Source organism: Mustela nivalis, assembly GCF_964662115.1.
Source record: "Mustela nivalis genome assembly, chromosome: 2".
Classification (NCBI taxonomy): Eukaryota; Metazoa; Chordata; class Mammalia; order Carnivora; family Mustelidae; genus Mustela; species Mustela nivalis.
This window is the reverse complement of record NC_139021.1, coordinates 79,936,988-79,961,487: the sequence shown is the minus strand read 5'-3', so window position 1 is coordinate 79,961,487 and position 24,500 is coordinate 79,936,988. Positions and strand designations below refer to the sequence as shown.

The following is a 24,500-nucleotide window of genomic DNA, read 5'->3' as shown; positions in this document are numbered from 1 at the left end:
TTTCCGACAGGTTCTGTTCCTTTAAGGCAACAGGTGAAAAAAATCACAGAGACCAACTTTGGTTCTTAGCTACATTCACTAATTTGATTAACCAGAAGTCATTACTTGACCAATTTTCCATTGTCCACTCATTCACATTAATAATGGGAATTAGGATTTTGAATTATTCTTTCTCGAGTATTTAACAGACACAACCCTCTTTGAACCACTGGGATACTTTTTTTCTTTTCTAATTGATTATAAGTTTGACTTTGGTATATTGGTAAAGATACTAAATGTTCAGCATTATTGCTGAATTTTCTGGAATGACTTTTTTTGAGATCTGGAAATCCTGCGGAGTGCTATAGTGGAGAACCCAGTGTCCACCATCACTGTTCCTTCCAGTTACAAGCTACAAGCTGCTGTGCCCAGGCCAGATGCCGGCTTCCTCGAGGGGGAGGTTTCTCAAGCAACAGCTTACAGTCCTAGAGCTCAGGTTGAGAAGAGGGCATTCTTGGTGCTTCCAGAAAGAACATCGGTGGCGGTGGCAGGCATTAATCCCTACTGTTGCTAATCACTCCTGCCATGAAATTTCCTTGGGACTTGTCATCTGACTGGGTCTGTCCTTTAGACACTGATGGATATCCAAATAGAATACGGTCACGCATGGTAATAATTTTTATTTACGATGTATTTTCTTTTATTTACATTTTTTTTACCCTTTTTGTTGGTATTGAGTTGTAATACTCTCTCTACCCTGGTTGCACACCTGCTCTGGAGAAGCTGTAAACAACATTGTACTTCCATGTACAAACTGCCTGTCAAAGTCAAAGCTGGTTGTTCTCATCCCGGTAATTACCTCCTCAGTTTAGACTTAATGCAAGTGAAAATTTTACTTTATCATAATATAATAAATAAAAGACATTAGGTAATTAGTAGTGCTGGTATATTTCTAAATACTAAACAGACAAACAATAAACTGTGAACTTAATCACATGAGTTCTTATACAGTTTCAAGACAGGAAAATTAGAGCTCTCAGCTACAGTCATTTTAATAATCACATTGGATCTGCATTATTTATTAGTTATTACATGCTCAAGTGATTCAAGGTTGTACAATGCCTAAAATCATTCCAAAGCAAGCATACCTTTTGTCTTTTTAATTCTGACTGGATTACACAATGCATATATTTGTATTTAGTTAAATTGCTAAGTTTATTTCACACATTCCATGAAAGAGACATCAGCCATCCTCTTGATTTCCAACCAGACTAGCTTTCTTTATGCAATCCCCTGTAGGGGAGTGATTTGCTAGCTCTTTTTGATATAAAAGCTATGCAAACCTTCAGCCAGATTCTCAATGCTTTTGATTCCCTAGCAAATCTCTAATACCCTCGGAATTCTCTTGGAAGACTTCGGAATTCTGGAAAGAGAAGTGGTTTGTAGAGGCACAAAAGACAGCAAGAATCTCCATTTCCATCTATAACTTTCAAATTTGGAATGCCCCCCCCCCTTTTTTTCTGTCTGGTTACTCACCTTTCATTTGGAGATATGTTCTTGAACAGTACGCCTTCCTGTCCTACCCACCCCTGGTTTACTTCCTAAATATTTTCTGGATTTTGTGAAAAGCATGCAGCTTGAGGAATTTTAATTGATTCGACTTCAATGGTTTTTTTTTTTTTTTCCTTTTTTTTTTGGAGGAAGGGAGTTTACAGGATTGACTAAAACCAGCTGAGAACCAAGAAGCAACACTTTTCAGCTAGAGAACCCATCTGTTTAGTCTTGGAGCTTGTGTGACTTTTTAGGGCAATTCTCTGTTATATTGTACGAAGAAAGAAAGTTCTTAAGTATCAGTTTTTTGTTTGCATCAACCAAAGAAATGTAGAAATAAAGGATTGGTTACTCTAATTTGCTGCTAAATGAAAAGTAGGTTTGGCTTTATTCAGGTCACTGTAAAAACTAAATAATAAAGTATTCACACCAAGCGTGAATTTTTTTTTTTTTTTTGCCAGCAAAAGTTAAAACATCAAAGAAACCTCTTTCGAATACTAACAAATTTACTTACAAACACCTATATTTATTATTTCATAAATAGGCGCAACAGGTTCCATAAAAAAAGATTAAATACAGACACAGTATGAAGAAACAATAATACAGAGCCATATGTAAAGGTTATAATTTAGCTGTTTCCAATCTGTTTCTGCATCTAATAAAATACCAGGTAAGCATTTGGCAGTTTTATACATAAAAGGACTTAAATGACATTTACTAACCATTACACAAAAAGTGATACAAAAAAGCAATTTTTCTGCAGTACAAAATAAATGTGTTTGCGCTTCCCTTAACACTAGTTTCTTTTTGTCTGGTGAATGAGACAAAGCCAATTTTGTTTTTAAATTAAAATCATTTGGGAATACGTTTTTTTTTCTTTCTCAAATATTTTGAAAATATAGAACTATTAGTCAGTTGTTTTAAAAATGAAGTAAAAATATGAATGTTTGCCAATTTAACCCCTATTGTGAAATCAATAACTGGAATGAGCCAGTTTCAAATTACAATTTAGCTACAAAAACATTCACATTTTATACTCTAGGAGAGTGTGACATAGATGCTATTTACAAACTTGCTATGATTGCTACATCAAGCCATTTAAAAAGTCTTTAGTAGTTTCATATAAACACCCATTATGAAAACCAATGGAAAATCCAGGACTTTGATCCGAGACATCTACAGTCGCTAAGGCAGTTACTAAAGCGCAGCACTTCACAGCAAAAAACCAACATAAAATCTGAATGGTCCAAATTTCCTTCAGGGAAGAAGAAAAACAATGTCCATAAGGGATTAAAAAAATAATAAAGAAGCATGACTATTTCTTCCAGAGTGGGTGACCCACAAGCTCAAATGGTCCTAAGTGCTTAGCAACTTGTATTTTTCTAATAAAATGGAGAACTGCTTTGGCTATACAAAGCAATCCACGGTGAAAAGACTTCCCTGAATTCCTCAGTGGAAAGAAGAGGTGTTCAGACTTTCAGGTAAGGTACAGTGCTTTGTCCCTCTGCATGCCCCTGTGTTAAGAGAAAACAGACAAACAATGCCTTGTTACAAGACTGGTGCTGCAGGTGACCCCAAGGGAGGTAGGTCTGTTTGTTCTAGCTCCAAGGATGGAGCGGTGCCCTGGGACAGGGCCCAGGTACAACGAACAGGGATCTAAAGGCATTTGCTTATTCTTGGAACGACTAGAACTGCTTAAAATTTTCTGCATTGCTGTCTTCTGCTTTCATGAACATGGAACTGTTCCAGATGATCTTTCAGAAAGCAGGGAGAAAAGACGGGATCTCTGCTGCGCCTAGGGAGCAGGGCACGCCAAGCATGCTATGAGAGCTTTCCGCCAGCAGGTGGCGATGACCCGCCGCTTACCCACTACTACAGTAGTCGTTATTCCAGTCCACCGGCTGGGCGGGAGGGTTTCTGCACCCGGAACGTACATACTCCATTGCTTGGGTTACCACTTGTGCAGCTGTGGATGTAGGATTGATTATAGTCTGATAGTCGGGTTGAAGAGTAAATCCCTGAAAGGGAAAGCAAATCCACAAATAAGGATCAAAGTGCTTTTTTTTTTTTTTCTTTTTTAAGGAAGAAAAGCCCCTAAATATTTATCCATTGTTTGCAAACACACTTCTGCCTGCTCCCTTGTGTCTCTGCAAGGGCAAACGAATCCCAAGGGCCCAGAAAACTTAAAGGTAAAAGAGATGTGCACAGGACCCTATTCTTTTTACCTTTCTTGCATTGAACCACGTGTGAGGAAACCTTTATTTATATACTCTTGAGCAGATAAACTGAATTGAGAAACAACTTAAAATATGATATGAAGAAGCTGACTCAATCAGAACAAAGGGAAAAGGACCTAACCCCTCAGTTTATGTTTTCTATCAAACCTAAGGATACATTAATAGTTAATCCTCAGAATATGCAACAGAATCTTTTTTGAAGGATTCAGGCAGCAGGTGGCTGAGTGTTTTATTAGACTACACCTATTCACATATTGTTCTCGAAACCCGTTTTCTTCATTCAATCACAAAGGGACCATCTGCTTCTTCTTTTATTTGTACTTCTTTCTCAGCTAAAAAATTTCAACCAAAGCTTTCTAACAGTTGTGGGACTAATAGAAGAGATTCAAAGCAACTTGCCATCGGAAAACACAGGGAAGGAAAAGTGTAAGGCAGAGCAAATATTTTTTAATTGAAAAGTCTATTAACTGGCAAATAATAATCTTTAGGAAGATTCCTCTAACACACTGGTATGGTGAAGTGTTGACTTTTAATCCTTGCAAAGCTATTAAAAATTCAAGGACAGACTCTCAGAAGTATATAGCTATATCTGGTAAACAAAAAGCATTATACACTAAGATTTATTTTTAGCTTATCTGGTGAATTCAAGAGCAGCATAAGCAAGCTTTGCTGGAATTGACCAAAAAAGCAACTTAATTAATCTTGTGGTTGTCTCTTTCTGCTGTGGATTTCATACATGGTTTTTAACCATAGAAAAATCAAGAGACTTAAAAACGAACCATTCCCTATTTACTTGCGGGGAGCTTTGGAAGGCATAATATTGAGTTTTTACTGTTCTTGCTACTGTTTTTGTTTTAGCTCAGCAGAATGATCAGAAGATTGATTTTTAACTAAGGATATTTCCTCAGACTTTGATTCGTGTTTCAGGGTCCCTTGGGTAAACACTCAAAGGTACCTATTATCAAATGTCTTCAATTCTCCATTTTGGCTTTAAGATATTAATTTACTTTCCATTCCAGTGATAAAGACTGCAAGCCAATGTCCACACTAACTCCCACCAAAACTGTGGATGAAAGACAAACCTTTGAATGATTAGAAACACATCATTGGAAAGTAGAGAATTTAGCAGTCTGGCTATTTGACCTCACACAGACTAAAAGGATTAGAGTATTTCCTCATTTTACAACTGGCTTGTGGGAAATAAGCATGTTTGTGTAGACGACACCTGTAGCTCAAGCTATAAACATTTTCCAAGGCAGCAAAATGAAAAAATAAGAGGGGTAACTGGATGCTTGGTTCTCCCGTCCTCTCCAGGCTGATTGACCAGACCATGCTGTATCTCTGTCACACAGGGAGTCCCACTGCCTTTGATGAAATGTATTCATTCCATTATGGTCCTATAATATTGTCTTTTTTTTTCCTTAGGTAGGCTCCATACCCAGTGCTGAGCCCAACACAGGGCTCAAACTCATGACCCTGAGATCAAGACCCCAGCCGAGATCAAGAGTTGAATGCTCAACTGACTGAGCTCTGAGCTCCCCTATCATACTGTCTTTATGGGCTTTTCATCCAGCTTGGAGTGTTTTCTTTGTTTACTGAATATTCTCAGTAGTACTGTAGTAATGCTACTACACTACTAGTAGCACTACTGTACTACTGTAGTAGTGGCTCAATAAGTCATCTCTTCTGGTGAATAAGGTTTAACAGACTCCAGTTGGGAAGGCATGGGGTTGTATAATGTGTAAATGCCAGGGGCTTTCCTGTCATTTTAATGGGAAGTTCTCCCTATTGGACTTTTGCACAATGGACAAAACATAACCTAACAGTAAACAAGTGTCGAAAAAAAAAATGTAGTTGGAAATATCTTGAGTTAGTTGAAGGCATGACCACATACGAGAGAGCAAAAAATGAATAAAAACAAACCAACTCCTTTCCACCCAATCCTGCACAATCCACAACAGAAACCATCAAGGGCTTTTTTCCCATCCGATGCAAATGGATGTCAAGGCTGGGTGAGAGACTGTCAGGAGAACACTAATCTTTGAACTCTGAGTTTAAGATAAAATGAGTAACTTCAGTGTAAAAAAACCGAAATGACGTATCACCTAAACAGTTCAAAGATTTAATGTTCAGCCAACCTCAATGCCTAATTTAAGATCAGTTAACAACCAAACAACCAAGAAAAATACAAGAAAGCCTGAAGTAACGTTTAACTTGCTCTCCATTTGGAAAATGCATTACTCTTCTAACACTAGTAAAGGTGTTGAGGTTGACCCTAAAGCTAAGTACATTTTGATTATTGATGTAAATATGAAACAACAATGGTGATACACATTTTTGGAACATGTTTGCTTAGCGGTCTAATTAAGCCAGGCTGAATATTTTGCATTTTAATGCTCAAGAGAAAAATCACCAACTGTTTTGTAGCATGCCTGGAATTTTAAATTTCATTTTCTGGTGCCAGATTGAAATAAAAATAGAAAACGTGATAAAGATTGATTTGATGTCAGAAGGGACATTTGCTCTTTAATTAGATTTCTGTAGCCTTAGCATTTTTGTTGTGCCACATAGCAAGACCTAAAAAGCCTATAGCACATCCAAACAGTGATCCTCATATCCACACTTTACTGGGAACTAATTTCATTTCCTGCCTGTCTGGAGAGGTATTTTCAACAGGCATCAATGTTTTTGTCTTCACAACTGATTTATTCATCAATCTCAATGTGATTTTTTTAAACCTTTAAATTACACCCAAATCCTAAAGCAGCTGTTTATTACACAAGGAAATTGAAAATCTGTCTGTGTGATATCATACAAAGATTTTTTCTTAAGGTTATAAAGGAAGTTGACAGATATTAATGATTTTTTTTCTCATGACCTCATTCGACAATATAGCGAGCAGGAAAAAAAAAAGGAAGAAAACTGGACTAAAAAAAAAAGCAGCTCCGTGTGTTTGGTGTATAAAATATTATTCTAGAAAAAAATGAAACTATTATTCTTGGCGGACTATACAATCATTTTTGTAGGATATATTCATTTTTCAGAAGGATAAGAAAATAGCTAACATAATACTGAAATATGAGATTATTTTAAAAATTTGGTAGCCAATAACTTGCATTCACTTTCTCTCTTTTTCTTTTTTTTTCGTGTTTGGGTATGTGAACATGGCCCCCACACCCAAGAAGCAAACATCTTCAGGATAAAGGTGGTTTGGATGGTCCATCAGACAGGTCGAATTTCACTCACAACCTGGTTCTACAACCATGGGCTGAAGACCAACTTTGAGAACTTGAACTTTGGCCCTGACAGACTTGTGATTTTAATAAATTGAGTGACATCATGGCTTGATGGACTTTTTGATCCTGCTTTTAGGATTATCAACTTGTTGGGGGCTGCCAGTCCCCTTAACCTGACGATCCTATCCCAATGACCTCATTCCTCTAGTATGGTACATTAGGCTCTCCCCTAATGCACCGTACTCCGCACTGGCCTCCTTCCCAGGTCCCAGACCAGCTACGTTTCCCCCAAAATGGGTCCTTCCAGCCTGCAGCCTTTTTTTCCTGTTTCTGGCCTCTGCTGATTTTCCCCACCTACTCTGCCCACCTCCTTTAAAAAAAAAAATAAATAAGACTTTCATTTTATTTCATTTATTTGAAAGAGAGAGAAAATGAGAGAGAAAGCAGGAGCGGGGAGAGGGAGAGGGAGAAGCAGACTCCCTGCTGAGCAGACAGCCTGACGTGGGGCTCAATCCCAGGACCCTGGGATCATGACCTGAGCTGAAGGCAGGCGCTTAACCCACTGAGCCACCCAGGCACCCCTCTCCCACCTTCTGACTGATACGGGCTACTTCCTCTTCTCAGCCTCCACGTGTCTGTGCCAGCCCTTCACAGGGGCCTTCTTTATTCATTCCAGCTGAAGGGTCTGCTATTTCTCCACACGCTCTGCAATTTGAATTCCTGTTCGTCTTTCCCCCAACAGGATCTTACTAATTAATCTGTTTATCTTATTACCACCACTACACCACCACTGCTCCTCAACTCTGATGACAGCTGCATGGGGACAGAGGCCTCATTACCTGTTCTCATTTATCATTCAACTTCCAGAGCCTAGACAGGGCCTGGTACACATTAGGGGCTCCATTAATTTTTTTTTGAATAAATGCAATTGAAAAAATTCCAAGGAATTCAGATGCTACAAACTAGCCTCTAATTTCTTCTAGTATTTAAACACTTTTGTTACTCGTTTTTTTGAATCGCTTGTTTATTCATTTGTCCATTCAACAATTATTTTACTTCACCCACTATGGTCCAGGCCTCGTTAAAAGTGATGTTAGTCACAGTAGTCTTTTAGCTATTTACTCTCCATTTGGGGTTCATGCCATTTTGTCTTCTATTATTAATGTAAATTGAAATCAGGTCCTACCATCTCAGTAAGAATACTTTTTGAGATACACGAATAGAACTGACTTAAAGATTGATGAAAAACGTGTCCAGTGTAATCTGTTCTATTTTTTTCCTATTCAGTTCCGATTCTCTACAGAAAGACGAGTCTCTTGAGTTTTCACATGTGGCCTTATGTAATTGTGAAATGTTTGAAAGCTACTCAGGATCACAGCTAGCTCATCCAAGGTGTTTGTGTAAGTAGAAAAAGGAACCTTTTCTGAGCAGCTAAGTTAGAAAACAGCGCCCTCTCTAGACCGAGCTCTAGCCCTCAACTCGGTGGAGGGGACTGTGCCTTTTCTCTTCTCTTGCCTGGGAAAAAACAGACTCGAGCTAGAGCATCGAGAGCAGAACACGGGCCCTCAGCAGGCAGTACCTTAGGCTGGAGGCAATCCAAGAAGGCAAGGTTGTGTTCCTCAGACTATTCATTCTTTACACAAACATTACTGGTCCATTCTTATGCAAGGACACCCAAGAGTGTCCCTTTTATTTGAGTGATGTCTGATAGAAAGAGCAGAAATTTGATCCTATGAATGTCCCCTTGCTAGTCACAGACACCGCTGTGGACCAGGCATGATTATAGAAGTTGACTTTTCCCCAGTTTTCTTCCCTAGTGAATCAGCAGCTAGTCTGGGTAAGGGGGACATCAGAGCTTTATCAAAATCTTTGGCTTAGGGACCACGAAAAGTTTTCGCAAAGAGACTTAGGTCCATTTGTTCTCTCTAATCATTTTAATTTTAGAACTAGCTAAGATTTAAAGACCCTCCAAATTCTTGGGAGATACAGGTTTTCTAATACAAAACTGGTAATAGTCTATAAGAATGATTAAGTGTGAGAGGCAGCAGGCCCAGAATTTTAGAAGCCAGGCTTTGATTTTTGAACAGAACTGGGTTTTGAATTCCAGCACCGACCTTATGGGCATATGACTTAACTCTGCCAAGCCTGAGTTTCTTTGCTTATAAAATGAAGATAATGCTAGTTCCTGCACTATAAATTTTCTGGAATTAAACAAAAGGTAAAGTAATATATTAAGGTTTGCTATTGTCAGTCTACAATGATAATAATAAAAATAAGAGGCGCCTGGGTGGCTCAGTGGGTTAAAGCCGCTGCCTTCGGTTCAGGTCATGATCTCAGGGTCCTGGGATCGAGTCCCTGTGGGGCTCTCTGCTCAGCAGGGAGCCTGCTTCCTCCTCTCTCTCTGCCTGCCTCTCTGCCTACTTGTGATCTCTGTCAAATGAATAAATAAAATCTTTAAAAAAAAATAAATAAATGAATTTGGGGGGAACTTGGGTGGCTTAGTTGGTTGAGTGACAGACTCTTGACTTAGGCTCAGGTCATGCATGATCTCATGGGTCTCGAGATCAAGGGCCACGTGGGGCTCCACCCTTAGCAGGGAGTCCTTGAGATCCTCCCTCTCGCTCTGCCTACCCCTCCCCCCGCTAAATCCCCGCTCAAGTTCTCTCTCTCTCTCTCTCAAAATAAATAGATGAAATCTTAAAAAAAAAAAAATTCCAGGGTAGTATATTTGATTCTTTTTCTGCATCCTCTCCAACCCACCCTGGTCCAACTGCAGACTCAACTCCACAAGGGCTAGATGGGAGCTCAACAGGAAACCTGTGTTTGCGTGTTTAATTACAGTTCTGGAATGAAAGAGTAATCGGATTGTAAAAGTGATGGATGAATTTGATACAATTTGGTACAATTTGTAGTTTTTAATCTTGATTTATGTTTTTAAAACAAGTTTTTAGGATGCTTGACAGCTTTACGTTTAGTTTCATGTACACTATTTGCTCTTCATTTTACAATTTTAAAATAACACCAAATCCTAAAGAAAAGCTGGACTTCAAAGGAAAATTCAGCTAAGATCGTACACAAATTGTTTCAATAATTGGGAGAGAGCCTTCCAAACTTCCTGTGTTTTCTGATTTTTGCAGAAGCCATATATCCATTTTTAAACAAAACTCCGGTTAACATTTTCATTTCTTAGTCCTTTGAAGGCTGTACCAATTTGATAGCTCTGAATATTACATAACAGTGGGTCAAGATTTCATTTTGTGGCATTTATTGGCCTCAACAGGCATATTAATCAAGGCTTTACCAACTATATATATATAATCTCCAAACCAAATATATATATATATATTTTTTAATGTAAAACCTTCAGTCCCAAAGAGGTCTTTAGCAGGAGTTGTCATTTCATGATTACAAATGTACTTTACTCAAGGAGCAGAAAACAAGGAGGATGATTAGCGATATGATTTCTAGAAACGTGGCAAGAGGCCAGCAGGTGTTTAGAAAAAGAAGCAGCGATCTATTGTCGTGATCCTATAATGCTGCCCAAACTCACCACCTGTAAATTATTATTTTTCAGAAAGCAGATGTTTGTTGACTACCTTCCATTTTCTGTCCATTAAATAGAACAGAACACACATGTGCCCCCACCTTTTGCTGGATGGTGAGAACCCCCTCCCCCCTCCCTTCCCTCTCTCCCCCTTCGTTCCCCAATCCCCCTCCTCCCGCCCTTCTGAAGAAGAGTCCAGAGTGCGAGCGTACCTGCTGCATGGGAGGTGAGTGTAAGGCAGACTGGACCTGCATGGGGAGCTGGTTCCCAAGGGGCTGCTGCATGGCGAGTGGTGGGTGCTGCTGCATGTTGAGATGCTGGTGAAGAGGTGGACTGATCTGGAGGGGAGGAGGGGGGGACACGGCCATGTTTGCTATAGAGACAGTCACTGGCATTTGGTTATTCGGCTTGGGGGCTATGCTCCTGGGGAGACTGGGATGCATGGCAGTTAGGTGAGGATTCATTCCTGGTTGTTGGTGGTAGTGGGAACTTAGGTACAGAGCCGAGTGGGCCTGGCTGGGCCCATGGAACACTGAAGGCTTTGAGTTGATCAGCTGAGGAGGTTGCGATGTCTTCACATCAACAGGTTCACTGTAGCTCTGTTGAGGAAACAAATGGGCAGAGTTCAGATACGGACACAGGGGTACTGGGTGAGCACGGTCTGGAGATTTCGCGGGGATCAACGCCTATTGCTCTGCTTGCCTCTGGTCTAAGAACTCCTCCTCCGGTATTTGTAATGCGGTTCATGGAAGACTGAGCTGAATCTGCCTTTTTCTGAATCTAAAACAATCTCCAGTGACATTTTCTTTCTCTTTGCCTCAATGCAAGCTCTAACCTAGGGACTTTCCTCATTGTGCACACCAGGAACCAGATGGGCGGGGAGATGGATGTCCTCACTGCCCTGATGGGAAAGACAAGTGGGGCTCACTATGAAAGTAATTCAGTTCTGGAGTTCTTCTATTGATTGTATGTCTCATTTTTTTATGTTTCCTTTTTACAGTCTTAAGGAGCCTTGGCCTAGATATTTGCACAAAGAAAACAAAGCTGGTTGATGGAAATGAATATGAGAAAAGGAGTTCTAAAATACCTTTCTGAAGTTACATAAAACCACATTAATACAGCTTCTAAGTAGCCACAGAACTCATCTGGATTTTTTAAAGAAGTTGGTGATGAATTGTCCTTCATAATGAACTGGATAAAAATAATCTCTCTTAGAAACTTTTGACTCCAACATGAATTAATATAATTTTGCCCTAATTTTTTTATACCTTCCTAAGGCCATTTCTTAATAATCTTTTCATTGACTTAAAAACTAGACCTAGCAGTGGGGGTTGAAAAGAACCAAGAATTAACCCCGAAGCATTTCTTCCAGGGCAAGGACCTATCTCCTACATTTGCTCAGAGAAGGAAGCTGATAAAACAAAAGGGAAGAAGTGAAACCAGGTGGGGGAAGAAACATGCTACCATATCCTTCTGGAGAAGAAAAGTTGCTTTGTCAAAACAGTGCCTTGAGGATGCAAATAGCCTTATTCTGGAACCTTGATATCATGCTTATTCTGTTTTTCAGTCAAATGAGCTCCTGTTACTATCAGCGTGGCAGGGTCTTTCTGAAACCCTCCTGTGACACAGAACATCGTCCGAGGGACCAGAACATTAGGGACACTGGTCATCATGCAAGATGACCCGAAACACAATGTGCGAACTTCATTTCACAAGTCAGCAGATAACACTACTAGCAATGCAACTCGTTTTTCTCCATTAGTGTGGGAAAATGAAATGAAAACTACAATGAGGACCATGGGGCATCTACACGCAGACTCAAGAAAGGTAGGTTGGGGTAAACGAACAACCAGCCCCACATTCTCTCTCCAGAGAGAGGACACAACTGACATCTGTGACAATATGCCAGACCATGGAAATCTGGGGACCTGGGAGGCTCTGACTTCACCAGGTCTAGTATAAAGTAAGGTGTACCCCGAGAATTTGAGCCTCTCTGAAGCATCCTCTCCTTATAATATTTATCTGTGTCCATATTGATGGAGCCTTACAAAATAGGAACCGACATTCAGACTCCCTGTCTCCTGTATGAATATTAAAAATGTCAGAAATTGTTCACACGTTTTCAAGGGATGGCCTTAAAAGAAAGAAACTTGGCGAAATGCAGATGTAAAAGGTGATTTCAACAACAACAAAAAGTAACTTAAGTAGATTTTTTTAATTGTTGTTGTTTCTACTTAAAAATTCTTATTGTTGTGTGCAGAGTAGTGATCAATTCCAGGAAAAGTTCAAATAGGTTAATTCAGGCTGTGTAAACAGTGGCCAGTTCTACATCAGAATAGCATATACTGCAATGATATGCCTCAAAAATCGTTCCCTACATGCCAAGAAGATTATGTGTTTATTGTGTGTCTGTGTCGTGAAGTCATCCGGGAAAGCAGTCTCATTGTGTTTTCCTCCCCACTCCTTAGCCTGACACAGAAGGGCTAATTTCGTACTTAATCGCATACGGCTTCAACTCCCTACAGGAACAGAACTATTACACATGATAGATATCTATAAAATTTAATACATGTGAGTGCATCTTTATTTCTTGCTTTATAGATGTTTTTAATTTAAACAGAAGAAGAATCACTCACATTACCCTGAAAATCACTCACATCAGCGCTCTGAAACACATAGACGGGAAGATGTTTGCATTTTGATTTCTCTAGCTAATAATCACCTCGTCAAGAAGTAACATGGGATCTAGAGTGTATAGACAGGTGACCTGAATGTGTGTCTGGACGTAAACAAAGTGCACATAGATGCATCTGACATGTTGTTCAGACAGAATCATACAATCGTCCCGGGAACTACAGCCATGTAATGAAATAAAGATATTTGTCCAATTGAACAACCTTGGAGAAATAGACTTTGGCTACATGTAGAAGAGAAATGCCTAATTCTGGTGAGTCCAGACGCTTGGCCAGCAGAAGGACCAGCTCTGGGACCGCACAGCCACCCGTGGCAAGCCATTCTAGGGGTGACATCCACTTTAGCCCCCGACACGTGCAGTTCGAAACTGTATGGGGGAGGAGGAATTTGCGGAAAAAATACATGTCCTATAAAAAAACGAGGTTCCTGGATGAAATGTGTAGGGAAACAAGCCAGTGGCTTCTGGGAGTCTTCAGTGTGTTGTGAATCTCCAGGTAAGAACCACAGAAACCTTCTCTCAATGGGTCATTTGGTGAGAATCGTCTTCAACGGAAAACATTGGTTCAGAAGAATTAATAAGTTACACAAACCTCTTTAAATGGCAAATAGAACTACACTTCCATTTAAATAGTCATTTCTTGCCTGAAATAAGCTAATTTTTGTTGCCACAAAAGACATACTTAAATTACACAATCCAGCTGTAATATTACACTAATCTATAGTTCTGTGTTTCCTGGAAAACCATCTGCATAGTGAATTTCATATTTTAGGCTGAGGACAGTGACACAATTTATTGAAAGAATTAGGAAGCTGGTGGCTTCCCAATTACATCCTAGAAGAGCTAAGGCATGTACATGGTAATGGTTTTCTTCAATGGTGAATTCAAAATAAACAATGAACCAAGTCCTCCTGAATTCTACCTTTTGTTTAACAGCAGGCCTTCCATTATATAGAGAAATGATAGAAAGATCATTTCAGAGAGGGAGATATAGAGACACAAGTACATAAAAATAGATTCCAACCGAATTTGAGATAACTTTTTGCCAACCTTGTGAAGACTGTTTTCTCGTGGTAAATAGAAAAATATTTTGTCTATCCAGCCATTTTTTTTATCATTTATATTCTCCACACTAAGGCATGTAAAGATCGCTAATGCTAAACCTATTCTGAAATAGTACTAAATTTTAATCCCTAGAAAGACTACTGACAAGTAAATTAAATAGATCTCTGAAAATGATGTACAGAGAGCACTCTGTACAATTTTTAATACAGAGGAAGGAAGACTTTGGGGGAAGTTACATGTTTTCGCCTTACTTTCTAATAGTTGAATGTGACAAGATGGGTAACATGTCCAGTGTCTAGCCATGCGCCTACCCATGAAAGGGACGCCAATGGAGGTGCTCTCCCTTTCACCTCTATGACAGTGTCTTGCATCATCAAGGAAATGGTCTCTGTTATGGTGGGAAATTAAATCTCTGTGTCACAGGCATCTGGTACGGTGACAAAACAAAGAGAACACAGATACGTTTGTCTGTTGAATGACTGAATGACTGTTCTTTTTTTTTTTTTAAGATTTTATTTATTTATTTGACAGAGAGAGATAACAAGTAGACAGAGAGGCAGGCAGAGAGAGGGAGGAAAGCAGGCTCCCCACTGAGCAGAGAGCCCCATGCGGGACTCGATCTCAGCACTCTGGGATCATGACCTGAGCCGAAGGCAGCGGCTTAACCCACTGAGCCACCCAGGTGCCCTGAATGACTGTTCTTGAACAAGACTTGCCCTTGCTGAGACTCCTGACAAGACATGCCATTCCATTTCCCAAATGGTGAGGAAAGAGCTGAAATCTTCGAAAACCCACAGAATATCCGACTGGTCTTTTCCATTCTCTTCTGTGCTGTCAGCATAAACCATACCTTTCCAGAAGTGATGAGAAATTATAACCCCCAGGGTACCTTTGGTTAGGGACCCTGCCCTTTACTCTCCACTGGATCTGGAGTGGATGACGAGCCACAAGGAGGCTTACTGTGTTCCAACTGTATGTTGAGAATTTTTATCTTTATGTAAAGATCCACTCATTTAGATGGCAAAAAACTTGCTTCTAGCTTCACTTCTAGTTAATTCTTAATCAGACTAATACAACAAACTGTCTATTAATTATAGAGCTATTTTATTGCTTTGAAAGATAGGTAGAATAAGTTCATTTTCCATAGCAAAGTGCCATGAATTAATAATCTGATTAAATGGGAACATGAAGAAATCATAAATTTAATCTGTTCTGTCACTTTCTTCTAATTAAACTATGAAAGCAAGGCTACAATTTTGCAAATCAATTAGATTGTTTATGAAGATCTCTATACCTACCATTCATAAATTAAAACTGTTTTCTCATACAAACTAAGTAATTTAAATTTGCTTCTATTTTGAAATACACTAACCACTTTTCTTTAGTAGTGTGTGCTTTGGGTAGGTCACCTGGCAAATATGGTTTTACCACTGTATACACAACTGAAAATCTACCCATGAATCTGACATTTTCATGGAAGGAATGTGTTTTTGCTATTAGTTTCTGAGTGAGTTCTATTTCCTATTTGCTTTTAGACCACTGACTCTGAAAGACGTTTTCCATCAGCAAAATGAGTGTGTGTGTGTGTGTGTGTGTGTGTTTGTGAATCGACACCTTTTGGGTCTTCTCAATAGAATCTTCCAAAAGAGACACCACTCTATAAACCTTAAGATACTTCTGATTAACTATGTTGTTGATAATCTGAGATAGTTTCAATCCATTTACTTTGTATAAAGCAGACAATAGTGCACAGTGTATAAATGTCCCCATTTTGGGATGATAAGTGCTATAAAAATGAGAAATTGACAAAGCAATTGTTATTTAAAATAGCAAAGTATAAACACAAGACATAAAACTCAGTGGAAGCAACAATATAAGAGTTGTTGAACCAAATCAGATTAATAGTCCATCTAATTTGATTCTTGTTTTCAGCACTGACCAATACTTGATGCACTGGAAATTAAACAAAATTTATGCACCTACTCAATTGTGCGTTGTTACTTCTGAAAGGGAAATTCTTCCTGGTCCTTGCAGGTGATTAACTTACACCCTGAAGCATGAGATTTTATTATCTTTAAATCACGATCTGGGTTTTCGGAGCTGCAAATTTTATGTAACAGTCATAAAATAATCCATCCCATTTTCAAATTCAGACCCAGTATTTGTCTCAATAGCTCTCCATGGCATGAATTCTATAAGTTATTTCAAACAAAAGAAATCATTTGAGTTTATTGTCCTTCCCTTGAACTAAATGTTGTAATTCTTTACTATCAGTCATGGCAACAGAGAACCTTCCTGATGTGATTCAATATTGTCCTTCACTGTACATTTTTATAAAAAGCTTCCACTGTCCCTGTACATTCTGACACCCTACCTCAAGGTAGAAACAGTCTCTTCTCTGATGTGTGCCCTTAAAGTCACTTCAATATACCAGAACGTATGCATTCGTATGTTATCTCCTTCCAGGTTGGCACTTTATTATTTTTTTTTTAAGATTTATTAATTTATTTTCAGAAGTGGGGGAGGGGCAGAAGGAGAATCTCTAGCAGACTCCCTGCTGAGTGAGGAGCCTAAATAGGGATTCAGTCGCACAACCTGAGATCAGGACCTGAACCAAAGTCAAGAGCAGGATGTTTAGCTGACTGAGCACCCAGGCGCCCCCCGCCCCCTGCCCCAGGATTGGCTCTCCTAAGAAGCTGTATGAATATTTCAATAATGCTGCTTTTACTTGGAATATTTGGGAATTTCTCTACTTGAATTCTCTTCAGAGCTTGGAGGACACTGTTTTACATATCCTCAGACAACTCTTTGTCTTTTGATGGTGAATCTGATTTTTAGAAACAGCTAATCGTCCCTGGAAGCCAGGTCTGTGGGTTAGATTTGGGTGAAGTTTGGGAAAAAGAATGAGGTGTGAGAACAATGTAACAAGATTGATTTGCTAAAGTGGCTCATAAACTTTTCTTGACTGCAGTTCTAAAAGAGGAGTTTCAAAAATCTTTTGAATTCTGGGAGCATTAATAAAATAAGTTTGTAGCCTCCCAAAGTGACTACTTTGAATGCAACACTCATTTTGGGAATATAAATCCTGGTCTATGTGGTAAAATGAAACTAGTTTAAAGTTATACATTATTTTCAACATAATAATTTAGATCTAGGTCTAGGAATTCCTGAGTCTATGGAAAAGCTGTATATCCTTAAGCTTTACTTAATGGCCTAACCCCAAATGACCTTAAATAGAGTGTTCAAGCCAGGGAGCTCTAGTCTTAACAGTCTATGTTCCTGGTCCTCGGACTCTCTTACTGTCCCATGACTAAAGGCTCATAAAGTCCTTTCAGTGAGGAAAGCTGTGTCGATGAGTCTTTTCAATATCTAGGTCATTTCTCATCTTTCTAAAAGAGGTATCCATGAAGCAAGTTTTTCTTGTTTTAATGTCGCTTTTAAAATTCCTTTATATCAAAGCAGCCTTACAGACAATTTGAAAATATGAGCCAGTTAAATTTTCTATTACACACAAACTCTGCACACCTACCAACAACTACCAACAACATGAAAAATAAAGCTGATGATAATCATAGTAATAATAATAATAATAATAAATAGCTGGTATTTATTAAGAGCTTCCTGTTTTGTGGATTCTGAATCATGGAGTTTATACAGAGTTCTTTATTCGATCCTCATGGAAACTCTGGGATGTGTGTCCTATTGTCTCTTCTGTTTAACAGATGAGAAAGTTGAGATATCAAGTGCTCAATAATTTGCATGAAGAAATGGAAGTTAGGGGCGCCTGGGTGGCTCAGTGGGTTAAGCCGCTGCCTTCGGCTCAGGTCATGATCTCCGGGTCCTGGGATAGAGTCCCGCATCGGGCTCTCTGCTTCAGCAGGGAGCCTGCTTCCCTCTCTCTCTCTGCCTGCCTCTCTGTCTACTTGTGATCTCTCTCTGTCAAATAAATAAATAAAATCTTTAAAAAAAAGAAATGGAAGTTAGGAAGAGGTAAACCTGGAATTTGAACCCAGATCCACCTGCCCTCAGGGTCTGTGGACTTTGCTGCCCTCTGAAGACTCTTGGTGTGATGTTGGTAGCACTTTAGATGAGATCAGGCGCATTCTTATGGGTGGGCCACAGATAATTGTTGGTGGCATTTTAAATAGATTTTTCCTTGATGCCCTCTGCCTTAGAGATCTTCCTTTATCCTTACTTATAAAACTTTGCTTCCTGCTTTTAAATTTCTCTATGGAAAGAAGTTGTGTACTCAGCCAATTCAAGAGCTTAACAATGCCCTGCTCAGATCAAATTCCTCCCATTTGAAACGGCATCTTTTTTCCGTTCTAGAGTCGGAGAAAATGGAACACGGGTAATCACAGTCCTGGGGCTAAGGCCTGTCATGGGCTTGAACATGCCCGAGTCTTTGTTTTTCAGGCTTAGTAATTTCAAATTCTCTTTCTCAGCTACTACCTTACTGCCTTTTACCTCTGTTACTTTTATGACTTTTTCTTCTGAAATGTCTTCAATGTCCCCCTTTAAATGATAGGGCCCAGAGTTGAATAAATTATTCCGGGGTCTGACCCACGTTGTATTGGCAACCCTCTGTGCCCCTAGTCACACGTCCTTCAATACCGATGTGTCTGCACAGTGGGGTGGCCTCTGCAGGCTGGGTCTGTCCCTGGCTCCCTGGGACCAGGTGACACGCCAGCACAGCTGGAAAAGCATGTGTTTCCCAAACACTCCACAGGGGCCAGATTCCTCTGAGGGTCTCTGGCCAGCCCCTTGTAGTGGGAGGTTAGGGAGTGGGGGGTGGGGCGAGATTTGGAAACCTCTACACCTCCACTCTGCCCCCCGCCCTCATTAAGTCAGGGCAGCTTTAGTTTAGCTGTCTAATACGTAAGAGGTGGCATACAATTTATTGGGGGAATAACTACATTTTTGTTGTAGTTCCAGAGGTATAAATATTTGACAATTACCCAACATAGAAAAAAAGCCTATAAGCTTTTGAACAAGACAGCAGAGTTTCAGCCCTGTTTGCCACTGCGACCCTCTCATTTCTGTGGGCGAATCACTTAATCTCTCAGCCCAGAGATCATCTAGAAAATGGGCTAAATCTTATTTTGTAGGGTTGTTAATGATGAGTAGGGATGTATGGAAAACGCTGTGCAAGCATGTGACGCCCAAGCTACTCAATAGCAAGATACCACTTGTATTTGTATTATTGGGAAACAGTATCTTGCTGAGAATCTGTCATGTTGTCATTTTGAAGTATGAAGGTTAGAATATATTTATTTACTATGACTGAGTGTTTTTATTTTTGGTAGGCATTTTATTCAGACCTGGAGTCATGTTAATTAATATGCTGGGTTTGAAGGTAGAGAGTACAGGAACGTCACTAATTGAGAGGAGTGTTGCTAATCCTACGACTCCACTTCAGAGGTGGAGCCAATGTTCACCGGCTGTTCCTATTTTTGATTTGGTTTCGTTAGAAGCGGCTAATTTTAGATTAGAGTCTTCAACGGCCCAGAGTGGAAGCAGCAAGAAGTTGCAGCCTTGACGTGGCTGCCAATTAGTTAGGGGAAGAGCTATTGGTCTAGGGAAACAAAGTCCTATTTGGTGTGTGAATGCATTGCAGAGAGAATAGTACCAAAATATTTAGGCCTGGAGGAATAAATAAAATTTACCCAAGGAAAGTTAGGAAGAGAGACTGTAGTTAATACAATATCTCATTGACAATAATGAAGTGAGAATGTCAATGCTTTACCAAGACTTGTGGGTCAGGAGGTGTTTTAAGGAAGCAGGTCAAACACACTGTTAACAGGGATGGAGGATGCTATAGGTCAACTCCGGGCTTGGGCACTTGTTACCTATATGGTTATTTTTCCTCCTGAGAGGAATGTTTATAATCAAGCTTATTTTGTGGGATAAGGTGTGGGGATGAAGGGAACTCATTCACATAAAGTGATTTTTTTTTAAATAAAGTGATTTTTTTTTTAAAGATTTTATTTATTTATCTGACAGGCAGAGATCACAAGTAGGCAGAGAGGCAGGCAGAGAGAGAGGAGGAAGCAGGCTCTCCAAGAAGCAGAGAGTCTGATGCAGGGCTTGATCCTAGAACCCCGGGATCATGACCTGAGCTGAAAGCAGAGGCTCTAACCCACTGAGCCACCCAGGCGCCCCAATAAAGTGATCTTTTAAAAAGTATAAATCCAGAGCGCCTGAGTGCCTCAGTCAGTTGAGCATCCGACTCTTGGTTTCCGTTCAGCCCGTGGTCTCAGGGTTGTGAGATGGAGCCCCTCGTCGGGCTCTGTGCTCAGTGTGGGGTCTGATTGTCCCTCTCTCTTCCCTTCTGCTCCTTCCCCTGCTCTCTCTCTCACAAATAAACAAAATAAAACCTAAAAAAAAAATAAAAATAAAAATATAAATCCAAGTATCCATCCTCTACGGAAACCCATTCAGTGGTTTCCCTCTGTACTAAAATCCAGCTCCTTCCCATGTCCTGCAAGGTCTTGGTGACTTGACTCCTGCCCATCTTCCCAGCTTCACCCCAAACCATGTTCCTTTTCTTCAGTCAGCCAGCCACGCTGACCTCTGACTTCAAGGAGACATTTCCGTCTCCGGAGGCTTCTCACTTGCTGACTGTGGCTTGGTTGGCTCTTCCCTAGGCTCCCTCTGGGTCTTGCAAGCTCCTTGTCTTCTTTGGCTCTCAGCCTTGAATGAGGTCCCCTCCTCAAGGAGGACTTTTGCAGACCCCCTATCAGATCCCTATCAGTCCTTTATTTCCTTCGGAATGCTTAGATTCTCAAAGCTCTTGGTCATTTATTAGTTTATGTTTTCACTCTTGGTCTCCCTGACAAAAGAGAAAGCTTCTTAAATTCCAGGGGGCATATCTCCTATTCTCTAGGGAAGATATCTGCCTATTCTCCATGGCGTCCTCTGATCCTGGCACAGTGCTCAGCACAACCCACGTGCTCAGGGACATCTGCCAGATGAAGACATGAATGAGTGAATGGGAGAAAACAGAGCTTGGCTGGGGCACTGTGGTTACCTGGAATTGTAACTATTATTATCATGTCGCATTTTAGGATTGTACCTTTAGATCTTTCAGAACAGGAAAATAATTTATAATACACACAAAAAATCTACAACACTGAAGAAGTGTATGTGTGAATATGAGTGGCTATTATTTTCCTTGTCACTATTTAAAATGGAAAAGAAATGGATTTTTACGTAAGTGTTGGTGTACAATGGGAAGGTAGGTGGGTAAAAATTCTGTACGTGCCTGAAAGTTTATACTGCAAATATCTGCTCGGGCAAAACATCACAGGGCCACTTTTCTAACCTGGAGAGGGTATTGGTAATTTTCCTTCAATTTGTATACACACAATAGATAGTTGTACATAAATAGACATTCAACAGTTCCAGCAAAATTCCTACTGCCAAAGAGGGGGAAAAAAAAAAAGCCAGAGTAAGCTTTAAAAAAAGTGCTTGGTTTTTTAAATGTAGAAATGGCAATTCGCAGCATTTATATAAATTGCCATATACTGAGGGTTGCAACTCTGAGAATGAACAGTAGGAAAAGTTGCAGTGAAGAGCAAATCTGAGGACACTTGTTTTGAAAGTAAAGGCTTCGTCAGTGTTATAACATTCTGGCAATCTGCATAACATTAACCAGAGAGCTTTGTATTGGGATTGGACTTCAAGTATTGATTTTCTCCTATGGAAAAATAGAAGTTCTGACTAGACTTCTATCTAAAATGCTGGAAAAGAAACTTACCTTAGATGAAACAAGGAGAACTTATTTTTTTTTCTACCTTGATTAAAAAATTAAAATTTAAAAAAAAATTTTATTAACATATAATGTATTATTAGCCCCAGGCATACATGTTTGTGAATTGCCAGGTTTACACACTTCACGGCCCTCACCACGGAAAACTTTTTTTTTTTTTTTTAAATCTCCTTCTATTTGGGGCATATTAATCTAAATAATATCAACATGGCTATTTAGCCCAATGGCTGGATGGATCTAATCATTTGTAACTCTTTTTTTGTTTGTTTGTCTGTGTTGCTGTTGGATCTAATATTTTATATATTTATTATATTTACACATAATTGTATAAATTATATATATTATAACATATAAATATGTTATATTTATATATTTTATATACCTCACTTTTTGGTTGAAATTTCACACACATTCTGTGAATTCTGTAAATATACTGAAATGGGAGATAGTATCAGCAGAAAATAAAAATATTTTCCAAAGGAGTGAGATAAACCAGAAAGTGAGATCCTTAGTGAGATACTACAGGAGAGCTGGAAATTCTAAGGTTAAATAATAAATAGTAAGTTTCCCCATCAAGTCTTCTTAGAATTGGAACATAAAGTTTCATTAGACCAATAATGAAATGAGATTTCTCATGCATTTGTATTTTGTGTTCTTTTTTTTCTGCATCAATATATTCAGTATATATTTTCCCTGACAGAAAACTTATTTATCAAATTGCTTTAAGGTTGTAGCAAGGGGAATGGATATTTGTGGATGAAAGAGGAAACAGCTTTTGTGGGTGAATGGAATGAAGTCCAGAGCCCAGAGCCACTCACCGCCAGGAACAGTCCAATTTGGACTTGATAGGACATCCTGTCAAGTACTTACAGATTCAGCTCTGTCTCTCTGAGGTCACCTCCCTGAGCAATCTATAAAGGGAACTATATCTTTAATAATCTGAGACCAAAGGGAGTGAACTCTTGAGCATTTATCACAGAAAGAACTAGTGTTTAAGATATTCTAAAGCATAAGGTATTTTTAAATGGTGTTCTCACTTCAAATGAAATGCCGTGATTTGGGGGGGAGAAAGGGGGGAAGGGGAGCAGGCTTACATCCTAAAGCCACCATAATGAGGCCTGAATTTCAGTCCATTGGCTTCTCCTCAGCTAATGGCCAATGGGATAGGGCAGGGGGCAGGGGGCAGTTTAAGGGGGTATGGAGAAATAGAAGGCTGGCTCAGGATTAAGAATGTGCTGTACTAACCCACAGAACCAATCATCCACAGGTGGACGATATTTCACAGAAGGCCCTAAAGGATGCCACTCTGGACCTTAGGTATGAAACAATATTTCCACAGCGTATAGCTTTGTTTAGGATTTATTTTTTTCTTTTTCAACAAAGAGGATAGTGCGGAAATGCTAAAGTGATCTTTTATGCTTTTAAATGACCATCATAGGCTCCGATAAGATGCCCTCACGTCATCCTGGTACCGCACAGTTGCACGTTACCTTGGATACAAGGCTGGCTCTGTATGCTGCTAGTTGCTTCAGGTACTCCTTCTTTGCAGCCTCGGTTTTCTTTTTATAGACCTATAACAACAACAAAGAATCTTAGATTAGAAAGTGCATCTGCTTTTGTTTCCAGAGAAGTACAATGCACAGTGATAATTGTCCATGTGCATGCACACTCACACACACACACAAGCAATTATATCATATAATAATATATATCTCCCCAAAGATTATGTTTTCTTATGGAAACAGATTTCTAAGAGGTACGGCAATAGACTTGATAAGAAGAAGATGAACAATTGTAAAATTTTCCATTTACATTAAGCATATGAAAGGATTTATCTGGGTTACTTGGAGAGTGGAGGTAGTTGGCTTAGAAAGATACTATTGAGGAAGGTTCCCAGGGAAACCACAAGCGGGTAAAGAAGCCATTCATATTTATATAATGGGCAGATAATCCTACAGTGCATTAAAATCTTGGTATATATGGTCCATGCTAAATATAAAAACAAGGACAGAATTCACAGATGACCAATTACGTGCGAAAAGTAAATCAAAGGGAACAGTTACAAAGTTTGCAGGTTCATCACTATTTTAACCTTTCGAGCCTTGAAGTTCCATTTTCAAAGGCTCAGGAATCGGCTATGGCGGTCAAAGACTCATTTGGGGAGTGGAATGAGGATGCTGAGGGGTTGAGGACGACATGCGTGCCATGCCGGGTAGCCTGCTCTGGTCATGCCCTTTCCAACGAAGACACTGAATGACATGGATCTGTGGACACCTCATTGTGAAGAGGTATAGATGTTCTGAAATGAATTTCATTTTACAGAAGCTTTTCATCTTTCAGAGGGAATCGTCTTGAAAATAAAAGTAAAATCATCCTAAATGGAGCAAAAGTACTGAAAAATGACTTGCTGGTATGCTAAAGGTCA

At 39.5% G+C, this 24,500-nt stretch overlaps 1 protein-coding gene across 2 annotated transcripts in view; it reads right to left on the bottom strand.

Annotated features, from left to right (window-relative positions):
- Positions 1-1,887: 1,887 nt before the first annotated feature.
- The window catches only part of TOX (thymocyte selection associated high mobility group box), a 302,338-nt gene continuing 279,725 nt past the window's right edge, over positions 1,888-24,500 (bottom strand). For both annotated transcript variants that reach the window (XM_082714043.1, XM_082714044.1), the window contains 4 exons: positions 23,566-23,646; positions 10,760-11,146; positions 3,397-3,548; positions 1,888-3,044 (listed from right to left, as the gene is read on the bottom strand). In XM_082714043.1, the coding sequence (XP_082570169.1) occupies positions 3,008-3,044; positions 3,397-3,548; positions 10,760-11,146; positions 23,566-23,646 (657 nt within the window). In that variant the 3' untranslated portion in view covers positions 1,888-3,007. The remainder of the gene's footprint in view (positions 3,045-3,396; positions 3,549-10,759; positions 11,147-23,565; positions 23,647-24,500) is intronic.